Genomic DNA, 19,570 nt, shown 5'->3' on the forward strand with positions numbered 1-19,570 from the left:
CCAGAGGTACCCTGACTGCCATTAGATACTGGGATGAGATCCTCAGACCCATTGTAAGACCATATGCTGGTGCAGTGGCCCTGGGTTCCTTCTGATGCAGTTGTGCAATAGGTGTTGTCCTTGCATGAGTGCAGCAGGTGTTGGGGAGTTACATTTTATTGAGGGACACATGAACTTCAATATGTCCTGTGAAATACTGAAGCAGAGCATGATCCCCTCCCTCCGGAAACTGGGACGCAGGGCCGTGTTCCAGCATGATAATGACCCCAAACACACCTCTAAGACAAGCACTGCTTTATTGAAGAGGCTGAGGGTAAAGGAGATGGACTGGCCAAGCGTATTTCCAGACCTAAACCCAATAGAACATTTTTGGGGAATCCTCATGCGGAAGGTGGAGGAGCGCAACGCCTCGAATAACCGCCAGCTCCAGTGGCAACCTGTGAAGCTCTGGTAAACTTCATGCCCAGGAGAGACATTAAGGCAATTCAGAAACTTTCACTAAGGGGTGTATTCACTTTTGTTCCCAGTAGTTAAGACATTAATGGCAGTATATTGAGTTATTTTGAGGGAAGAATGAATTCACACTGTTTTATAAGCTATAAAAAAGATATACTTAAATATTTGCAGAAATGTAAGGGCTGTACTCACTTTTGTGATACACTGTATATATATCAAGCCTTTATATATATATATATATATATATATATATATATATATATATATATATATATATATATATATCAAGCTTTACTGATAACTGACAATGAATCTTTCTCATCTCTGTGGAGGAATTTTGTTCCACTCGTCTTGTGGTGAGAGAAAAAGATTAATGACAGAACATTAACGAGATCTGAGTCTGGATCAAAGTGAGTAGCCAATTTTTATTGGAGAAAAAGACAGAATGTGCAACATAGCATGCATAAGAGCCTTTTTCTCCTTGCCTGAGCTTGAGGCCACAAACTGATGGCCAGAAATTCTCCTTCAGGATTGTCTGGTAAACAGCAGAATTCATGGTTCCATCTATTATAGCAGGTCCTGATGCAGCAAAACAGCCCCAGACCATCACATACATAATGATGTTCTTTTTCTAAAATTATGTGTTAATTTTATGCCAGATGTAACAGGACACACACCTTCCAAAAAGTTCACTTTTGTCTCCACAGCCCAAAGAATATTTACCCTATTTATCCTGGGAATCATCAAGATGTTTTTTGGCAAATGTGTCTTTGTGTTCTTTTTGGTCAGCAGTGTTTTTTTGCGTTGGAACTCTTGCATGGATACCATTTTCACCCAGTCTCTTTCTTATAATTGTATCATTAACACTGACCTTACCTGAAGCAAGTGAGACCTGCAGTTCTTTAAATGGCATTCTGGGTTATTTTGTGACCTCCTGGATGAGAGTGAGAGATGGAGCGAGTGAAGGAGAGCCAGAGCAAGTGCTTTAATTATTATATAACATTATAGAGATAAAATCATATTGATAGTTGTTTACTATTATTAACAGTCTGTTAATTAAGGGTAATTGTGAACAAAAACAACTTAATATTATGATAACCATGATGTTTTTTGAGGTGGTTGTCATACTGTAAAAAATGCCAGTGCAACCCTAGTCCTGAAATTAGATGTCATTGAATTTTATCAGATGGTTTTGGATGTGCTGTCCAGTAATATCTTACAACATTCAATAACCTACAGTACTGGATGTGTTTTTTGCTTTTGCAGCTTTTTTTCAATTTGCAGTGTGTTAGACTTTTTCTCTCACCATGTAATATCAAAAACATTCCATAACATTAGATACAATCTGTAAAAACACCTGATTAATATGTAATTGCTTCTCTGTGTGCTAATGTTGGAAGTGCCCGCTGCGGTGCGAGAGGTCTTGGTCAGTAATAACGGGAGGACAGACTTCCTTAGTGTTTCGTGGAGGCCTGCTCTGGGTGAGGTGGACAATTACCTGGTCACCCTGAGCGACCGGGAGAGGACTGTTCATGCACTAACTGTGTCCAAGTCCAGCCCAGAGTGTGTGTTCAAGTCTTTGGTGTCCGGACGACTATACAACATCTCAGTAACCTCCCGCAGTGGAATGTACCAGAACCACACAGTGGTCCAGCATCGAACACGTAAGAGCTTTAACTGTTTACCATCTGCTCAACACTAGCCATCTGGGTGCTGTCTGAACATTACAATAAATGTTCAGGATTAGAATCAGAATGTTATAAAATACACAGCCCTAGAGTGAACGGTATGGTGTGTGTAATTAGTTGTCGTGTTCATCCTCAGAGCCGTCCACAGTTCTGACCCCAACTGCTACCCACATGGCTCGGGATGACTCTCTGAAAGTGTACTGGCGCCACGCAGCTGGAGATTTTGACTATTACCAGGTGTCGATCAAACACAACAACCTATTCCACCAGAACTGCACAGTACCTGGTTCTCAAAACGAGTGCGTGTTCAGCGGCCTGGTGCCAGGGCGACTCTACACAGTCATCGTTAGCACATGGAGTGGAAAGTACGAGTCCAGTGTTTCCACACATGGACGCACCTGTAAGTAAACAGCAGAAAATCTGACTCATTAACAGTAATAAACAATTTCATCATAGAATTCTTTTGTTTGTGTTAATCTGTCCTTCACCCTAACCTGGTGCTTGTTGTTTTAGTACCTGCGGTGGTGCGAAACCTGACATTAGCTGGAAGTGGTACTGAGGAACTGAGGCTCACTTGGACATCAGCACTTGGTGATGTGGATCATTATGAAGTTCAGCTTCTCTTTAACGACATGAAGGTGTTGCCCCCAATCACACTAGGCAGCACCACCACCCACTATGTACTCTCCTCTCTTACACCCGGACGCCTCTACAAGATTGTGGTTTCCACCTTCAGTGGACCCAACCTCAGCACGCAGTACATTGAAGGCAGGACAGGTACAAGCAGACCATTCTTTTCCCAAAAAGTTAAATAAGCAGCATAATTAGAATTAGCTATTTGTAGATGTCATGAAAGTCAATTGTGTTTAGTCAGCAGAGTTAATAAAAGTTGGCTACTTTTATATGGTTAGCTTGATTCAGGTATTTTCAGGTTGAGTAGGACAGAATTAGTGATTTTCAGTCAGCAGCGTTATATACAGTAGAATTTCCTGGTTTTGATTAGCAGAGTCAGGATTAGGTATTTTCGGTCAGGTAGATTCAGCAAATCGTTACTCAGCAGTGTGAGCTATGTACTGTCAGCAGAATTATATAGGATGTGCTATTGTTAATTTGTAAAGTTAGAGTTAGCTATTTCGATCAGCAGGGTTAGCTGGAGTTAGCTATTTGTGTATTGTCTAGAACTACACAAAATCAATCATTTGGCCGAATAAATATAATTGGTCATCCCAATAAACCTCTGCACTTCTTTTCTTGCACTGGGGTCTTAGCATATATTCAATGGCAGAAACTTTTATTGGATCAGGTTGGATCATGCCCTAAGTAGTGATGATGTCTCCCACAAAGGTTAGTTCAGACACACCTAGGTGGCACTTGTCCCTGTTCAGTTTCAGGTTTGCCTTTTGTGTAGCTTCTAAGTCTGAGTCCGGAATTGTGCTCTTCTTTTGTGGCTTCCTATAGAATGATGTCATCCATGGACGTGTCAACTTCTTCAGTGTGCTCATACACTACAGGGGTTGGACAATGAAACTGAAACACCTGGTTTTAGACCACAATAATTTATTGTCCTGACGGAAAGGTCTGGTGGAAACAGGAGAGTTGAGGTGCACATTGAATTCTGCTGTGATTTGAGCAGCCGAGGTTTTATGTTTTTTGGATACGATTCAGGTTAGCACCTGAACATCCCTTTCAGACAGCTTCCTCTTGCATCCACAGTTAATCCTGTTGGCTGTGGTTGGTCCTTCCTGGTGGTATGCTGACATTACCCTGGATACCGTGGCTCTTGATACATCACAAAGACTTGCTGTCTTGGTCACAGATGTGCCAGCAAGACGTGCACCAACAATTGAATCTGGTGTGTCACCCATAATGTTGTGTGCATTGCAATATTTTGAGCAGAACTGTGCTCTTACCCTGCTAATTGAATCTTCACACTCTGTTCTTACTGGTGCAATGTGCAACTAATGAAGATTGGCCACCAGGCTGCTCCAATTTAGCCATGAAACCTCCCACACTAAAATGACAGATGTTTCAGTTTCATTGTCCTACCTCTGTAAGTGTATTGTCTTGTGGTACTCCTCAGTAACTTATGTGATCCCAAAAGATAATCTGAAGAACTGGTGTCTTGCAAATGGTGTATTGAATGTACACAATTTGGAGCTGGCTTCAACTGACTTTAGCTGACAAAATCCAATTTGCTGAAAAACTTTGCATTTGCAAACTGAGCCGTAGGGCCCTATTTTAGCAACATATACAACAATCGCTAACATATAGCTTTATAGATCTGTGTATTTAAATTTTTTTGAAGTTTTGAACAATTGATGGGAGAGTGAGACGAAAGACCGCCTATGTGCTTTGATGTTTTCAAATAAAAAAAAGTATAAAAGTGAATTTCAGTTAAATAATAGCGAAGTGAAATTAAATTAATTTATGTTTAGTAGAAGTGTTTCTCTCTTTTAATTTTTTATTTTTTTAGAACTGTAGGATGTGAGAGAGAGCTGCCTTTTGACTGTTGTCAGGGTTTTAATCAGTTAGTGGCACACCTGTGCTTCCCTCCGCCAAGATAAAAACAAGCTAGAAATTGACCTGAACACACCTCACTTCCAGACCACCACGCCCGTCTGCGTTAATGTATTCCTAAATGCTAGTTTAACAGTGCGGGCACAAGGTGTGAAAATAGACTGTTGACTGGGTGTAAGATAGCAACGAGCATCGCGACACACCTTTTACAGGGTGTAGGATAGGACCCATAATCTCTTTATGTGTAGAGAATTTACCTTATTGGGATCTCTTGGATCTAAACTAATCCTCAGCATGCAATTTTTCCAGTGAAGTAGCTGTGAGAATATGTGTGACTGCTGCCTAGATTCATTCCTTTGTTGTCACTAAGAGTGAGGTGGGGATCCCTAGTGATGTGCAAACCACATTAGAAAAGTGTGTCTGAACCAGCCAAGCATGTTGCTGGGCTTTTTTGGCAGAAAAAGTGGCGTAGAAGAGCTGGAATCTGTATGTCTAGAAAATTTGTCGAGCTTATTTGGGGTCAGCTCCCCAAACAGATGAAAAAATCCTAGTGATAAAACAAGCATTAGCTGGGTTATCGAACTCATTCTGACCGGTATTATGCTCCTTAACTTAGATAGTGGGCAGATGGCCCCTGTGAGTGAGAGAGTATGCTTTCGTCAGTGGAGGGCTCCACATGTGACAGTGTAAAAGCGAAGATGGTCTAATCCCAAGAAAAAGTCTCTGAACATAATGAACTTTGGCAAAAAATAGGTTCTCAGTACAGGGAGTTGTGGGAGAAAGTGCAGCTGAGGAGCAAAGATGGCTAACTTTAGAGTTTTGGCGCAGGTGAAGTACATGCCTCAACATTTGACCGAAGCCAAAGTGGAGAGGTTACGCAAAAATAGTGAACTTTGAATATCAGTACTAATTAGGTGTTAGCTGTAGTCTGCTGTAGGGTCATCACATTTAAGATTAAAGACAGAATCGAGTCAAAGTCTGGCAGGGCTGGACTGGTAATCTGGCGTACCGGGTGAGCCGACAGTCCAATGCTGTTGGATTTTTTTCCATACCTTTTTTTTTTTCTAAGAGACCGGCCCACAATTTAGAGGGGGTGGCCCATCTTCAATAAAGACAGTGGACTGAACCAATCAGGATATAGGATGAAAGCGGCCCCACCCTCTCTCTGCGTGGTCCACTGAACTCCCACTATACGTTCAGTGTTGAGCGCGTATGAGGAGAGGCAGTATGGAGAAACAGAAACAAAAGCAGCAGGCGGGGGTTGTGGAAAAGTTACGTGCCAAGAAACTAAAGAGTCTCACTGTAGCTGCTACAAAATGTGTAAAAATCACAGACATGTTCGCTACTCTAGCCTCCGCGTCCTCTGTAGGAGAAGGGAGCAACAGCAGATAGAGATGCAGCATTGTGACAGAAAAACCAAGGGACAGACTGATCATTAAAGTGCAGCACGTAAACAGGTAACGTTAGGATAACACAGGGACTTGCATACTTCCCAAAATCTGGCAGCCACGCCCCCTTATTCTAATAAAATAGCAAACGGTCAAGACCGAGAAGTGTTGGATGATCAGCAAGTGTCCATTTTAGGTAACATCACAGCATTTTAGATATATAATATATAAGTATTAATATATAAGTGTTGGATGATCAGCAAGTGTCCATTTTATGCTACATAATAGCATTTTAAACATTTAGGGTAAAGCTGTGTTGAAAGGCTGCATAGTAGTTTGAATTTGTAGCCTCTATGCTGTGGTTCAACATGTTTTAAAAAGCACTAAAACAAATGAAATAACATATTTTAAAACTGATAAATGATAAGTAAAAGCTTTACAATTTAAGCATGACTAAAGTATGTGTAACAAAAATATAAGTAACATTAGCAAAAGGTATGCCCATACTGAATAAGAGTAAAACAGTGTCAGACATAATTGCATTGCATGAATTTGTAAAGCAGCCCTGTTTTTAGCCTGATATAAATACATGTTGTAGCTGTTTAAAGGAGGAAGCACCTTTAACCTGAAGAATTAGAATTGAGCTGTTATATCAGAGAAATTCAGAAAATACATATTAGAGATCATTTCAATAAAAAGGATAAAAAAAACTATTGAACTACACAGAGCAGACAAAAATGGTGGAGTTAACAATAAACACTAAACTAGTGCTGGGCGGTATGACCAAAAATGCATATCACAGTATTTTTCAAGATTCTGACGGTTTTAAAGTATATCACGGTATTTTTATTATTATTTATTTATATATTTTTGCATGACTGGGCTTTTATATAGGCTGTGACTTACTCTACTGTTTGGAGTATATATTATATAAAACACTAAGGCTTTAAATTAAGGCTTTGATTTGTATTGGGTTTACTTTGCCCCACAAATATACAAAGTATATGTGGTAATCAAACTTTATTAGCAGAAAAACAGCTAAAGAATGTAAACAACAGACTTTAAAAAGAGACACACCAGCAACTTTAACAGTTTCCTTTACAAAACTAAATATTTGAATAAATAATTTAAGCCATTAGAACCATTACAGTATTAAAATCAGCCACAATTCCCTTCTATCTGGCAGCTGGGAGCACTACACTCAATTTCTTATATTTAATATGTAGATGATAAATTATGCTTCTCTTTAACCCCACATACATGAATTGCAAGTCGGTAGTGCTCCGCTAATTATGAAGGGCCGGTCTAATCCAAAAATGTCAGGGCCGATTTTTTGTCCCTGTCCAGCCCTGAAGTATTGATAGTACAAAGGAGTGAAGAAGGCTGTGGAGGGAAACCTTTATAATGATGTGATGTGTAATAGCTGTGAAATAATGGGTATTGTTTGATTTACTGTTTTCTGTCTTTTCCAGTTCCTAGTAAAGTAAAAAATATCCACATTAGTAATGAGGGTCAGAGCAGCAGCCTGCGGGTCAGCTGGACTCCGGGTCAGGGCGATGTGGACAGTTACTGCGTGTCCTTCTCTGGTCCAGGGCTGAAGCAGGATGTCCGTCCTGTTCCTAAAAGAGTGAACGAAATCATCTTACACTCGCTGCAGCCAGGACAGCAATACAGCATCACTGTCCAGTCAATCAGTGGGTCACTCATAAACAACAGCACCGTCACCGCCCGCACAGGTAAAAGCTGGCCAGTAATGAGCCCATATCATTTAAAACTATATCTTTAGTGTCCTTCAAACACTCTCTTTTTCATATTTTTCAGTTCCCTCCTCCGTAGTGTCTCTGCAGGCAGAGGGGGGTGTGAGTGTGTCTAGTGTGTTGGTGAGTTGGCGTAAAGGTTTGGGTGTGTGTGATGGGTTCAGTGTGGTGCTGCAGGATGAACGAGGCTTGATTTTGGCCAACACCACAAAACCGGGGGGCACACACCAGCAAATCTTTACACACCTCACTCCAGGCAAGAAGTACCACATCTTCGTACACACACTCAGCGGGGGCATCCGGAGTGCTGCAGCTGCAGCCGACACACGCACACGTATGCACTCGTCTCTTACTTAATGTGTTTCCTTACTGTGTTGCAAACATAACAAGTGATAAGCTAATTAATAAATTCTGTTTATTAACATTTAAGAAAGCAAAAAAAAAAAGTATTATTACTGTGTCGTAAAACACCTGTATATAACTTTTGTCCTACAAAGCTTATTATTGACCGCTGCAGACTATTAAGGCCCTGTTAAAGAAGCATTTCTTAAGGTGTTTTGCAGTGAATGTGGAGCAGTGTTAATTAAATTTAGCTTTTGTTTTGTTTTGCTGAGCTAATGTAATACTACTACTACTACTACTACTACTACTACTACTAATAATAATAATAATAATAATAATAATAATCACAATTTATGTGTGTGTGTGTGTGTGTGTGTGTGCATCCATCTGTGTTTGGGGTGTGCAGGTCCAGCATCCGTTTCTGACCTGTCTGTACAGAGTAGCTCCTCCAGCAGCCTGGTGCTGTCCTGGTCTGCTCCGGAGGGGGAGTTTGATGGGTTTGATGTTTTCCTCTACACAAACGTTGAGGTTCTGCAGGATCAACAGAGTGGGGGGACCTCCATGATGAGCTGCTCATTCACCAGCTTGACCCCTGGTACGGCTTACAGGGTGGTGGTTTTGACCCGCAGTGGTCAATACACCAACCAGTCCTTCATCTGGACCAGGACAGGTGAGCTTTACCTACGGTGAAGCTGAGCATGCAATATCAGCCAACCACCCTATAGGTGTATAAACATGGTAGCATGGTAGTGCTAATAGATTCTACACATTGATCACTGTGTTACTGTGTACAGTGTAAACTCTCTGTAAACTCTGTGCTCGATAGGTCTGTGACGCGTTTTCTTTAGTTGTTATACCAGCGATTTGAGTGTAAATGTAGTTTGTATGAAATGGTAACCAGTGTAGAAACAATGTAAGAAAAAAATACAATAAAGAAAGTCACAAAGACAATAGAAAACGATGTTGAAATGCGGTACAGAAAAACATAGACATACCGTTACTATTTGGGGAGAATAAAACAGAAAGTATAAAAAGGGGGACGTCAGCGTTGCCTGTTTTGGGTTTGATAATGGTTCTGTTTTGATTTATTGAGTTTAGAAAGCTGTCTGTTGTTTGTAAACCCCAGGAATGAAGTTTACTTTGTTCTGTTTTCTGCATTTTGTGAGTTTTAAGAAAGTCAGTTTAGAGGAAAAAAATGAGATGGAAAATTAACTGTAATTTTGTAATTGAAAGTAATGTGAATGGGTGGAGCTATACATCCTACTGCAACCAGCCAGCAGAGCTGCCAGCCCTGTGGTGGATTCACTTTTAAGAGCTGTTCGTGTTTACATACAGGTCCATTGGTTTTACCAGTATACACACCAGTACAGCTCCATTACACCACCACTGGTGGAGAGAGTACTCTTACTTACAGTCGGACTGAACCGCTTTCAGGTTGAAGCATTCAGTGTAGAATAAGGGTTTCAGAATACAGATTGTGGAAACAATCCTGTGTGTTTGTCCAGATCATGCTAATAAAGCATGTTCATGGTGTTGTTTATTCTTTGTTGTTGTGTAGTTCCGGCGACAGTGGGGGCGCTGCGTGTGGAGAGCAGGAACAGTACGGGCTCTCTGTGGGTCAGCTGGGAGAGGGCAGCCGGTGAAGTCAGCAGATACTCACTCTCACTCTACAACCAGGACCAGTCCCAGCAGGCCACATGCAGCCTAGGTCCAGAGGTGAAAGGTCACGCTTTCACTAATCTGGTCCCTGGTCGCCTCTATTCTGCCATCATCCACACGCAGAGTGGAGAACTCACCACCATGACAACCACCAAGGGCAGGACAGGTCAGAACATGCTGCCAGGATCATGGAGGGTCAGACACTTAATTAACATTAATAGGATTTTTTAAAGACCTTGAAGTCTGCATCTAGTCTTAATAAACTGAAGAATAAATAAATAAAAATGATAGGAAAATGCAGCTACAAAATATACCCAATATAAACAGTGTTTATCCCGAGTGTAAAGTCTGTGATCAGGTGTTAATGTGCAGTATTGAGAAGGGGTGTGCCAGATGTGTGAAGAATAGCTGCTGCATGTTAAACAACAAATTACAAACTAAACAACATAGCAGTATGTTATTGTTTAACCAAAGGTCAAATAAAGAAGCTTTTAAAGCTAAAAATGGGCTATAGAATCTCAGAAATGCTATGATCTGTTCTTTATCCACAGACCCAAAGCCACCGTTATCCTTTTCGCACAGAGGAGTCACCAACACAACTGTGGAAATGACGTGGAACAGTCCAGAGGGGACAGAATATGATGACTTTGACCTGCAGTGGACTCCCAGCGACCAGTTATCTGTGTTTAACCCATACCACAGCCGCACCTCCAGCAGCAGACTGCTGAAAGGCCTTTACCCCGGCCGGCTGTACCGCTTCAGCTTGCGCACCATCAGTAGCTCTGGAGGACACCCAGCCTACAGCCAGCCCATCTACCAGAGCATTCGTACCAGTTAGTGCATCACTCTTTTTCACTGCACAGTGTCATGCATGTATCCCTCCACCATTTTATTAAAGATATAAGATTTGGACCAAACATTTTCTTAAAACTGGTGCAATTGGAATTTCAAACATTTGGTTCAATTTACCACCACTGTAAATAATTCACTCAGAATTGCTCATTTTGCTATACTTTTTAAAATAAGTTCAACTCATTTCAATAAAGCTGCTGCATGTTTTATTCATAGCATTTTTATATGTTTAAATTGTAATTTTATCCATTTTGAATTATTTTTTGCATTTTTTTTCTTCAAATCTGTCAAAAAAACCTGGGTGAAACCACCTGGAAAAGCGTAGTTGTGACAGTGGGTTAAGTAATTAATGGATCCTGCTGATTTTAGGATGTTGTTTGGCAACACAAAGTTTGAGCTCCTCCACAGATTTTCTGTGGGATTAAGGTCCAGAGACTCCTGCAGGGCCCCCACTGCTGCCAGAACTACACAACAACAAGGCTACTCCAGCATATGTAGCATTTCTCTGATCTGATCGGTTTATGATTAAATTCCATTCAGTTCAATTTTAATTATATAGCTCAATAGTTGTCACAAACAGGGCCGCTGCTAAGGTTTTGGAGGCCCTAAGCATAACTGGTCAGGGAGGCCCCTTATTTGTTTATTTTATTTTAAGTTTTTAACTTACACAAATATTGCACTGGACAAGTTTTTGTATAGAATGGCCACATACACTTTAAAAATGGTTAAACATGCGCAAGATTTAGCGCCTCCATGCATTTTTTGATTATTTATTTGACTGGAAAATGTCACATCTGGCAACAACCAACAGAGCAAACCGAGCCGTGCCATTTCAGGCAATAGGGGTGGGGGCATTATATTATGCACAAAAATAATAACGTGCCACTTTTAAGTAGTGGAGTAGGTGCCCCATGCAATGTTTAAAGACAAAAAAGATGAGCGTATCATAAATAATTCACATTGGGTTTTAAATTTAATAATGTCATAATTTCAACACATTTCATTCTCAGTCAATTTGGCTCCCTGCAACTGCAAAATGGTTGAGGCCTAACGCTGGCTGCGTTGTCTGCGTATGCAGAGCGGCGGCCCTGGTCACAAAGCAGCTTTAAAAAGGAAAGGTCCAGGTCCATGTCTCTTATGAGCAGCACCACAGAGATGCCAATTATTGTGGCGACAACAGTGGCAAAGGAAAACTCCCTAAGAGGAAGAAACATTAGGAGGAATCAAGACTGAGGAACCCATCCCACTCGGGTCGAAACGCTCAGTACAAACAAATAGCAAACAATAAAACAGAACAAAACAACAGTACAGAGTAATAATGTGGAGCTATAGCTAATGTAACAGGTGCTAATTCATGAATATAAAAATGTGATGGGCACATAATGGAGAGATTTGGATAATGTAGAAACAGGTACTAATCTATCAGTGTGAAAAGGTGATGAGCACATAGTTGATAATGAAGAGCTATGGCTAATATTACTACCAGTAAGTCATTTTACAAATTCTAATATACGGCTAAGTAAAACCCAAACATAAGTAATTTGTCCCTACATTTTTTTGGCTTTTAGGGTCAAAATGTAACATTTCCCAAGAGGTTTTTGTGGCCAAAGTTTACCCATAATTCTCGTTGCCTTGTATTCTGCTGACCAACCACTCATAAATCTTATCCCCTCCTGCACTGCTTTACTATAATACCTCCCACCACTTCTTGCTTACATCCCAAAAAAGATGCTACCTGCGACCTTAATGAGCACACCTTTTGACTCACAGTACAAACCTTATCTCTGCAGGTCGGGCTGTTTCAGCTTTCAGACTCTTATTCAGAAAGATGTGTATAACATGTATAAGGAATGTGTACGTTATTAATGAGAAATAGTCTTTTATATATTTACCTGAAAAATGTCCAATTATATTCTTGGAAATTCCCTCAGTTCCATAATTGTTTTCATTTCTTTAACATTTTTAATATATCTATTTATTTAAATAAAAAAATAAAGAAAAACTTTGAATGAGAAGTGTTTCCAAACTTTAGACTGGTACTGTACATTTGCATAACATTTCCATTCTTTATGTGAAAACTGTTTGTGAGGTTCTAAAATGATGAAAATTTTAGATATGAATTTTTAATTAAATTGTAAAATACTTTATTAAATTTAAATTATATTTAAATGTACCATTTGAATTGATATACTAACACACAGTAGCCTGTACAAATCTTCATTAATACAAACCTAGATTAAGATGTTTGTCACATTTACTTACAGAGCCTCAGAGGATTCAGAATCTTCACTGCCGGCCCTTTAGCTCCACCGCTATCTCCTGCTCGTGGAGCCCACCTGAGACTGACTATGACTCTTATACTATTGAGTGTTCACGGCAGGATGTCCCTACACTGGTGTACTCCCAACGAACGGCACGTGACACCACCCTGTACCATATCACCAAGCTCGAACCGCACCGGCGTTACAGCATTTCCCTTAGGGTCATCTCCGACACAATGACCAGCGAGGCAGCCGAGGACAGTGTGGTCACCATGATTGACCGTAAGTGTGCTAAGCTCATGTGGTTAAATTATTAAAACTAGTTAATAATTATTGTATCTAACACTTCGGCTTATGCTGAATCTTTTTTTATGTAATTTTACAACTACAGTGTTGTGCTTCCTGACGTGTTTGTCACACTTAAATGTTTCGGAACATCAAACCTGTTTAAATTAGTCAAAGACAACATAGGTACACACAAATGCTATTTATAAATGAAGGTGTTTATTATTAAGGGAGAAAAAAATCCAAACCTACATGGCCCTGTGTGAAAAAGTGATTGCCCCCTTGTTAAAACATACAGTCGCTGTGGTTTTTGACACTTGAGTACAGTGTCTCTAGCCACACCCAGGCCTGATTACTGACACACCTGTTCTCAATCAAGACATCACTTAAATAGGACCTGCCTGACAAAGTGAAGTCCCCCAAAAGATCCTTAAAAGCCACACATCATGCTGAGATCCAAAGAAATTTAGGAACAATTGAGCCATTTCCAAAGCTTTGGGGATCCAACGAACCACAGTGAGAGCCATTGTCCACAAATGGCAAAGACATGGAACAGTGGTGAACCTTTCCAGGAGTGGCCGGCTGTCCAAAATTACTACAAGAGCAAAGCGACGACTCATCCAAGAGGTCACAAAAGACCCCACAACAACATCCAAAGAACTGCATACCTCACTTTCCTCAGTTAAGGTCAGCCTTAATGCCTCCACCATCAGAAAGAGACTGGGCAAAACTGGCCTACATGGCAGAGTTCCTAGATGAAAACCACTGCTGAGCAAAAAGAACATTAAAGCTCGTCTCAGCTTTTTCAGAACACATCTTGATGATCCCCAAGACTTTTGGGAAAACATTCTGTGAAACGATGACATAAAAGTTGAACTCTTTGGAAGGTGTGTCCCAGTACATCTGGCGTAAAAGAAACACTGCATTCCAGAAAAGAACATTATACCAACAGTAAAACATGGTGGTGGTAGTGTGATGGTCTGAGGCTGTTTTGCTGTGTCAGGGCCTGGAAGACTTGCTGTAATAAATGGATCCTGAAGAAGAATGTCCACCATCTGTTTGTGACCTCAAGCTGAAACGAACTTGGGTTCTGCAGCAGGACAATGATCCAAAACACAACAGCAAGTCGAAAACCCTCGAATGTGGCTGAATTACAACAATTCTGCAAAGATGAGTGAAGACAAAATTCTCCACAATGCTGTAAAAGACTCATTGATAATACATATGGCATTTTGTGTTTACCTGTGTTGTCTTTGACTAATATTTAAATTGGTTTGCCGTTCCGAAACATTTAAGTGTGACAAACATGCAAAAAATCAGTACCATATTTTCCAGACTACAAGGCGCACTTAAAATCCTATCAGTGCAACTTATGTATAGATTCTACTGGTCAGGTTGTAAGAAGCAGTAAAGCTACTCCAATGAATTAAAGAGTATAAGGGAGTTAGCTGGGTAGCGCTACTAAAAGATTAACCTCCAGCGCTTGCTTGTCTATGAAAGAAAATGTTTTTTGTAAGAATTAAAGTTTTGTTTATTTCTTCCATTAGAAGGGAAACATGGCGACACCCATTTTCACTTCGATGTAGGCATTCCTTACTAGTATCACTTAATCACGTATTTATATAAAATAGACCAGATAATAGACATTTATTATAATCTGGTGTGAAAAATGCAGTCGTTTAACAGGTAAGTTATTTTAGGTGTAATCCCTGCAGGGAACAGAGCAGCAGCGCAGAAGTTTGACAGTGTTTTCTTGAGGTGGTGTTGGGAGTATTATGGGTTTTTTGAAGTATCATGGCAGTAAACTGTGCTGTGTTTGTAGGACCCCCGCTGCCCCCCCTCTCCACCCGAGTCAGCGAGATGACTGCATACGTCACCAAATCCTCCATTTTCTTCCGCTTCAACTGCAGCTGGTTCAGTGATGCTAACGGGGCCGTGAAGTTCTTTACCATCATTGTGACAGAGTCAGCAGGTCAGAACCCTCACACTCTTTACCTTTCAGAACCCATTCTGAGTGTGCAGTAAACTTAACTACTCACCCTACAATGTAATTTCATGAACTTCCTGCAGCTGTGATAAGAAACACAGCCTGTTATTTTAATCCAGCATACATAATATACTATAGATGTGCTTTAATCCAGTATGATTCTGCAGTGTGTGACGAGTGTAACTGTAGAGGTCTGCTAGCTGAATACCTCAGTGACGTCCATTTGTCTCACACTTGTCGTTTGTAGACAGTGAAGATGTTCAGCCAGAACAGTGCCACCCACTGCCCTCTTACTGGGATTACAAAATCAACAGCACTGTTAAGACATATCAGACCAAATACTTCCACAGTAACTGTGGGGAGGGCCCCGAGAGTGCAACCCAGGGGTTCAGCATTGATCTGGGAACAGGTATGGACATCCTCGGGGGCAGTTGTGACCACAGACTCACTAAAAACATTCCCAGAGACCAGCCAGCATTCTGCGACGGTCCGCTGAAACCCCGGACTGCATACAGGTACTGTCTAACTATCACACAGCAGCACAGCATAAACAAACCTGAACATGCACATATCAATCTGTTCAAATGAAAAAAATAAACAGCAGTAGCGTTTTTAAATGAGAACATGTAAACGATTATATTGAACAAGATGTTTTATGTATGCCTCTGTTAAATTAGGTCAGTCACTTTAAAAGGGATGAATATTTACAGTGCTGGCCAAAAGTATTGGCACCCCTGCAATTCTGTCAGATAATGCTCCATTTCTCCCAGAAAATGATTGCAATTACAAATGCTTTGATATTAAAATGTTCATTTAATTTGTCTTTAATGGAAAACCACAAAAAGCCAAATTGGATATAATTCCACACCAAACATAAAAAAGGGACAAACGTATTGGCACCCTTTGAAAAATCATGTGATGCTTCTCTAATTTGTGTACTTACTTGTTACTTACCTGTGGCACATAACTAAATCACACTTGCATTCAGTTAAAATGGATTAAAGTTGACTCAACCTCTGTCCTGTGTCCTTGTGTGTACCACATTGAGCATGGAGAAAAGAAAGAAGACCAAAGAACTGTCTGAGGACTTGAGAAGCAAAATTGGGAGGAAGCATGGGCAATCTCAGGGCTACAAGTTCATCTCCAAAGACTTGAATGTTCCTGTGTCTACCGTGCGCAGTGTCATCAAGAAGTTTAAAGCTATGGCACTGTGGCTTACCTCCCTAGATGTGGACGGAAAAGAAAAATTGACGAGAGATTTCAACGAAAGATTGTGCGGATGGTGGATAAAGAACCTCGACTAACATCCAAACAAGTTCAAGATGCCCTGCAGTCAACCCGTACTAGCGTCTGAATGAAAAGGGACTCTATGGTAGGATACTCAGGATAACCCCACTTCTGACCCAGAGACATAAAAAAGCCCGGCTGGAATTTGCCAAAACTTACCTGAGAAAGCCAAAAACGTTTTGGAAGAATGTTCTCTAGTCAGATGAGACAAAAGTAGAACTTTTTGGGAAAAGGCATCAACATAGAGTTTACAGGAAAAAAAACGAGGCCTAAGGCTAAGAAAAGAACACGGCCCCTACAGTCAAACATGGCGGAGGTTCCCTGATGTTTTGGGGTTGCTTTGCTGCCTCCGGCACTGGACTGCTTGACCATGTGCATGGCATTATGAAGTCTGAAAACTACCAACAAATTTTGCAGCATAATGTAGGGCCCAGTGTGAGAAAGCTGGGTTTCCCTCAGAGGTCATTGATCTTCCAGCAGGACAATGACCCAAAACACACTTCAAAAAGCATTAGAAAATGGTTTGAGAGAAAGCACTGGAGACTTCTAAAGTGGCCAGCAATGAGTTCAGACCTGAATCCCATTGAACACCTGTGGAGAGATCTCAAAATGGCAAAATGGCAAAATGGTTTGGAGAAGACACCCTTAAAATCTCAGAAGCGGTTGTTCGCAGTTATTTTTTCTGATACTAATATCAAAGCATTTATGATTGCAATCATTTTCTGGAAGAAATTGAGAATTATCTGACAGAATTGCAGGGGTGCCAATACTTTTGGCCAGCACTGTATGTCATCATTAATTTTACAATATGTATATATATTTAGCTGCCATTAATTTATAGAAATATGTTTTCACTAAAAAGTAGAAAAAAATTAAAAAGCAATAAAAAAGTAGAAGTATGAGAGTATTTACAGCCTATGGTGGACAGTACCAAAGAAAAGGAAACACTAACCTGCCTAACCCAAGTGCTAACCTCAACTAAAAATAAATAAATTGGCACCTGCCCCGCTTGTGCCAGTGTGTGTATACAAAAAGTATAGGCAATGAGGCAATGGATGGCGCCCATAACCTCCTGTCCAACCATGTGGCCAAACAGCTTGTCTGAGCTACTTTGAGAGCTAGAAGAAAACTCAGTACTCTACACACCCTACAACTTTCTCAGCACAGAACACCTCTATGCAACACACACACACACACACACACACACACACACAGATAATAGCCCACTCTCACAAAACAAAACGAACAAAAAGGACGTGCTTTTGTGTATGTTCTCTCTCTCAGGTTGAGTGTCCGGGCGTTTACTCAGCTGTCTGATGAAGATCAGGGCGAGTCTTCATCTCCTCTCTTCACTGATACTTACATGTCCCTGCCCTTCCTCACAGACACAGGTACTGCCTTACCTCTCCCTCCTCCCTAACACTCCACTACAGAGGGACACTCCATATGAAATCACACTCTGTGCTATGAAGGAAGTTTTCGTTTTTTGGGACACCCTACTCTGCTTTCTGGTGGAAGCAAAAATCCTCTGTCACCATGGCCACATATACTTTTTTGTTGCCTAGCAACATAAAAAATTTAACCTTAATATTTACTTCAAATTATGTGGGAACCTGCATCTGTAAAGTTTTCCTATCTGCACTTCCATGGTGTGTTGTGTGGAGTAGTGTAGATTTGTTATTGGAGGGTTTTATAGCCAGTCCCCCTACATCCTCAATCCCTTGGGGGACATTCCAACTAAACGTGATCTACACATTTGTATATGTTAATAGGCTTGACATAACTCCCAACTCCGAACATTTTAGACCAGTTTATATTGTTCTAGAATTAATGTGATAAATGATATTAATGTTTAAACCACTGGCTACAAACGTTAATACACCCATAAGTGTTACTTGTTAGTGTTACTAGGTATAGGTTCCACGTACAAAAAAAAGCCTTAGCTTGATGCTCTACCACACTCCCCTTGGTTTAAGTCCAACAACAAAAAAAAGAAACACAACAAAAAATCCACAGAACCACTGGGCTAAAAGTTGAGCAGTTTAATTCTCCAAAAATATATAGGTTTTTACAAAACTGTTTTCATCCAAAGTCCTTCCTAAAGTTAACCAAAAGGAAGCTATACAAAAGAGAGAGGTCCAAAAACTGTTTGGCTTAATGGCTCCATATTGTCCATCTCCTGCACACACTCTAAAACTCACCCCTCCCTCTCCTGTTTCTCTATGGAACTCTAAGCTCCTCCCACAGCCTCTTTCTAATGTGATAATCTAATTACCCACAGATATTTTATTCTACATATGTGTAAACACCTTAAATTATACATATTACCAGATCCTTTAAACAAAATTAACTGTAATCAATAATGAACTTAAATAATAGTAAATATCTTAACTATTACACTATTTACAATAATCCAACAACCAAATAAACATTCTGGGCCCTATTTTAACGATCTATAGCGCACTAGTTAATTGTGCTTTGCGCAGCTGGATTTAGGGGCGTGTCCTGTGTCGGTATCATAAGGGCAAGAAAAATACGCCTTGCGCAGCTCCAACGGTGCTGTTTTGGCCGTAACGTGAAATAAGCCAATCAGTGTGTCTGTAGTCATTACACTTTAAGACGCGGGTGCGCAAAGACTTTTGTTCATTCCTATTTTAAGAGCGCATAGGAAACTGACTGAGCCTCAGGCTGTGAAGATACACCAGCAGCTCATATAAGGAAAGAGTAATGTTATTTTATGCTTTATTCTGTTTTTTGTTTATGTAAAAACTGGGTTTGCAACACTCAATACTAATCAAGCAATCAACCATCATTTACACTGGATTGGGATCCTCATTTACAATGCCACTGTGCATTTACAGTTTAAAAGGGCTTAAAATGTTTAAAAATTTGAAATAAAAACTGACATTTACTAAAAAATACAGAAAAAAATGATCTTTTTTATGATTTTTTAAAAAGATCATAAAAATGTACATAAAAAGTAAGAATGTATATCTTATGAAGAAAAACCTAATTTGATCAATAAAATAATAAAAATAAATAAAATGAATAAAAAAATAATATAAAACATAAACTCATTAAAAAAACTAAT

General features: G+C 40.2%; 1 protein-coding gene and 1 long non-coding RNA gene across 3 annotated transcripts in view; one reads left to right on the forward strand and one right to left on the reverse strand.

The window, feature by feature from the left end:
* The window catches only part of LOC125804701 (uncharacterized), a 338,968-nt gene that overhangs the window by 266,682 nt on the left and 52,716 nt on the right, over nucleotides 1-19,570 (reverse strand). The gene's annotated exons all lie outside the window — the stretch shown is intronic.
* The window catches only part of LOC103044112 (receptor-type tyrosine-protein phosphatase beta), a 117,819-nt gene that overhangs the window by 64,945 nt on the left and 33,304 nt on the right, over nucleotides 1-19,570 (forward strand). For both annotated transcript variants that reach the window (XM_049483851.1, XM_049483852.1), the window contains 12 exons: nucleotides 1,857-2,120; nucleotides 2,281-2,544; nucleotides 2,658-2,921; nucleotides 7,522-7,785; nucleotides 7,871-8,140; nucleotides 8,555-8,818; nucleotides 9,707-9,973; nucleotides 10,359-10,640; nucleotides 12,924-13,202; nucleotides 15,028-15,177; nucleotides 15,440-15,707; nucleotides 17,764-17,870. In XM_049483851.1, the coding sequence (XP_049339808.1) occupies nucleotides 1,857-2,120; nucleotides 2,281-2,544; nucleotides 2,658-2,921; nucleotides 7,522-7,785; nucleotides 7,871-8,140; nucleotides 8,555-8,818; nucleotides 9,707-9,973; nucleotides 10,359-10,640; nucleotides 12,924-13,202; nucleotides 15,028-15,177; nucleotides 15,440-15,707; nucleotides 17,764-17,870 (2,943 nt within the window). The remainder of the gene's footprint in view (nucleotides 1-1,856; nucleotides 2,121-2,280; nucleotides 2,545-2,657; nucleotides 2,922-7,521; nucleotides 7,786-7,870; nucleotides 8,141-8,554; nucleotides 8,819-9,706; nucleotides 9,974-10,358; nucleotides 10,641-12,923; nucleotides 13,203-15,027; nucleotides 15,178-15,439; nucleotides 15,708-17,763; nucleotides 17,871-19,570) is intronic.

The sequence above is a fragment of the Astyanax mexicanus genome, chromosome 10, assembly GCF_023375975.1.
Source record: "Astyanax mexicanus isolate ESR-SI-001 chromosome 10, AstMex3_surface, whole genome shotgun sequence".
Lineage (NCBI taxonomy): Eukaryota > Metazoa > Chordata > Actinopteri > Characiformes > Acestrorhamphidae > Astyanax > Astyanax mexicanus.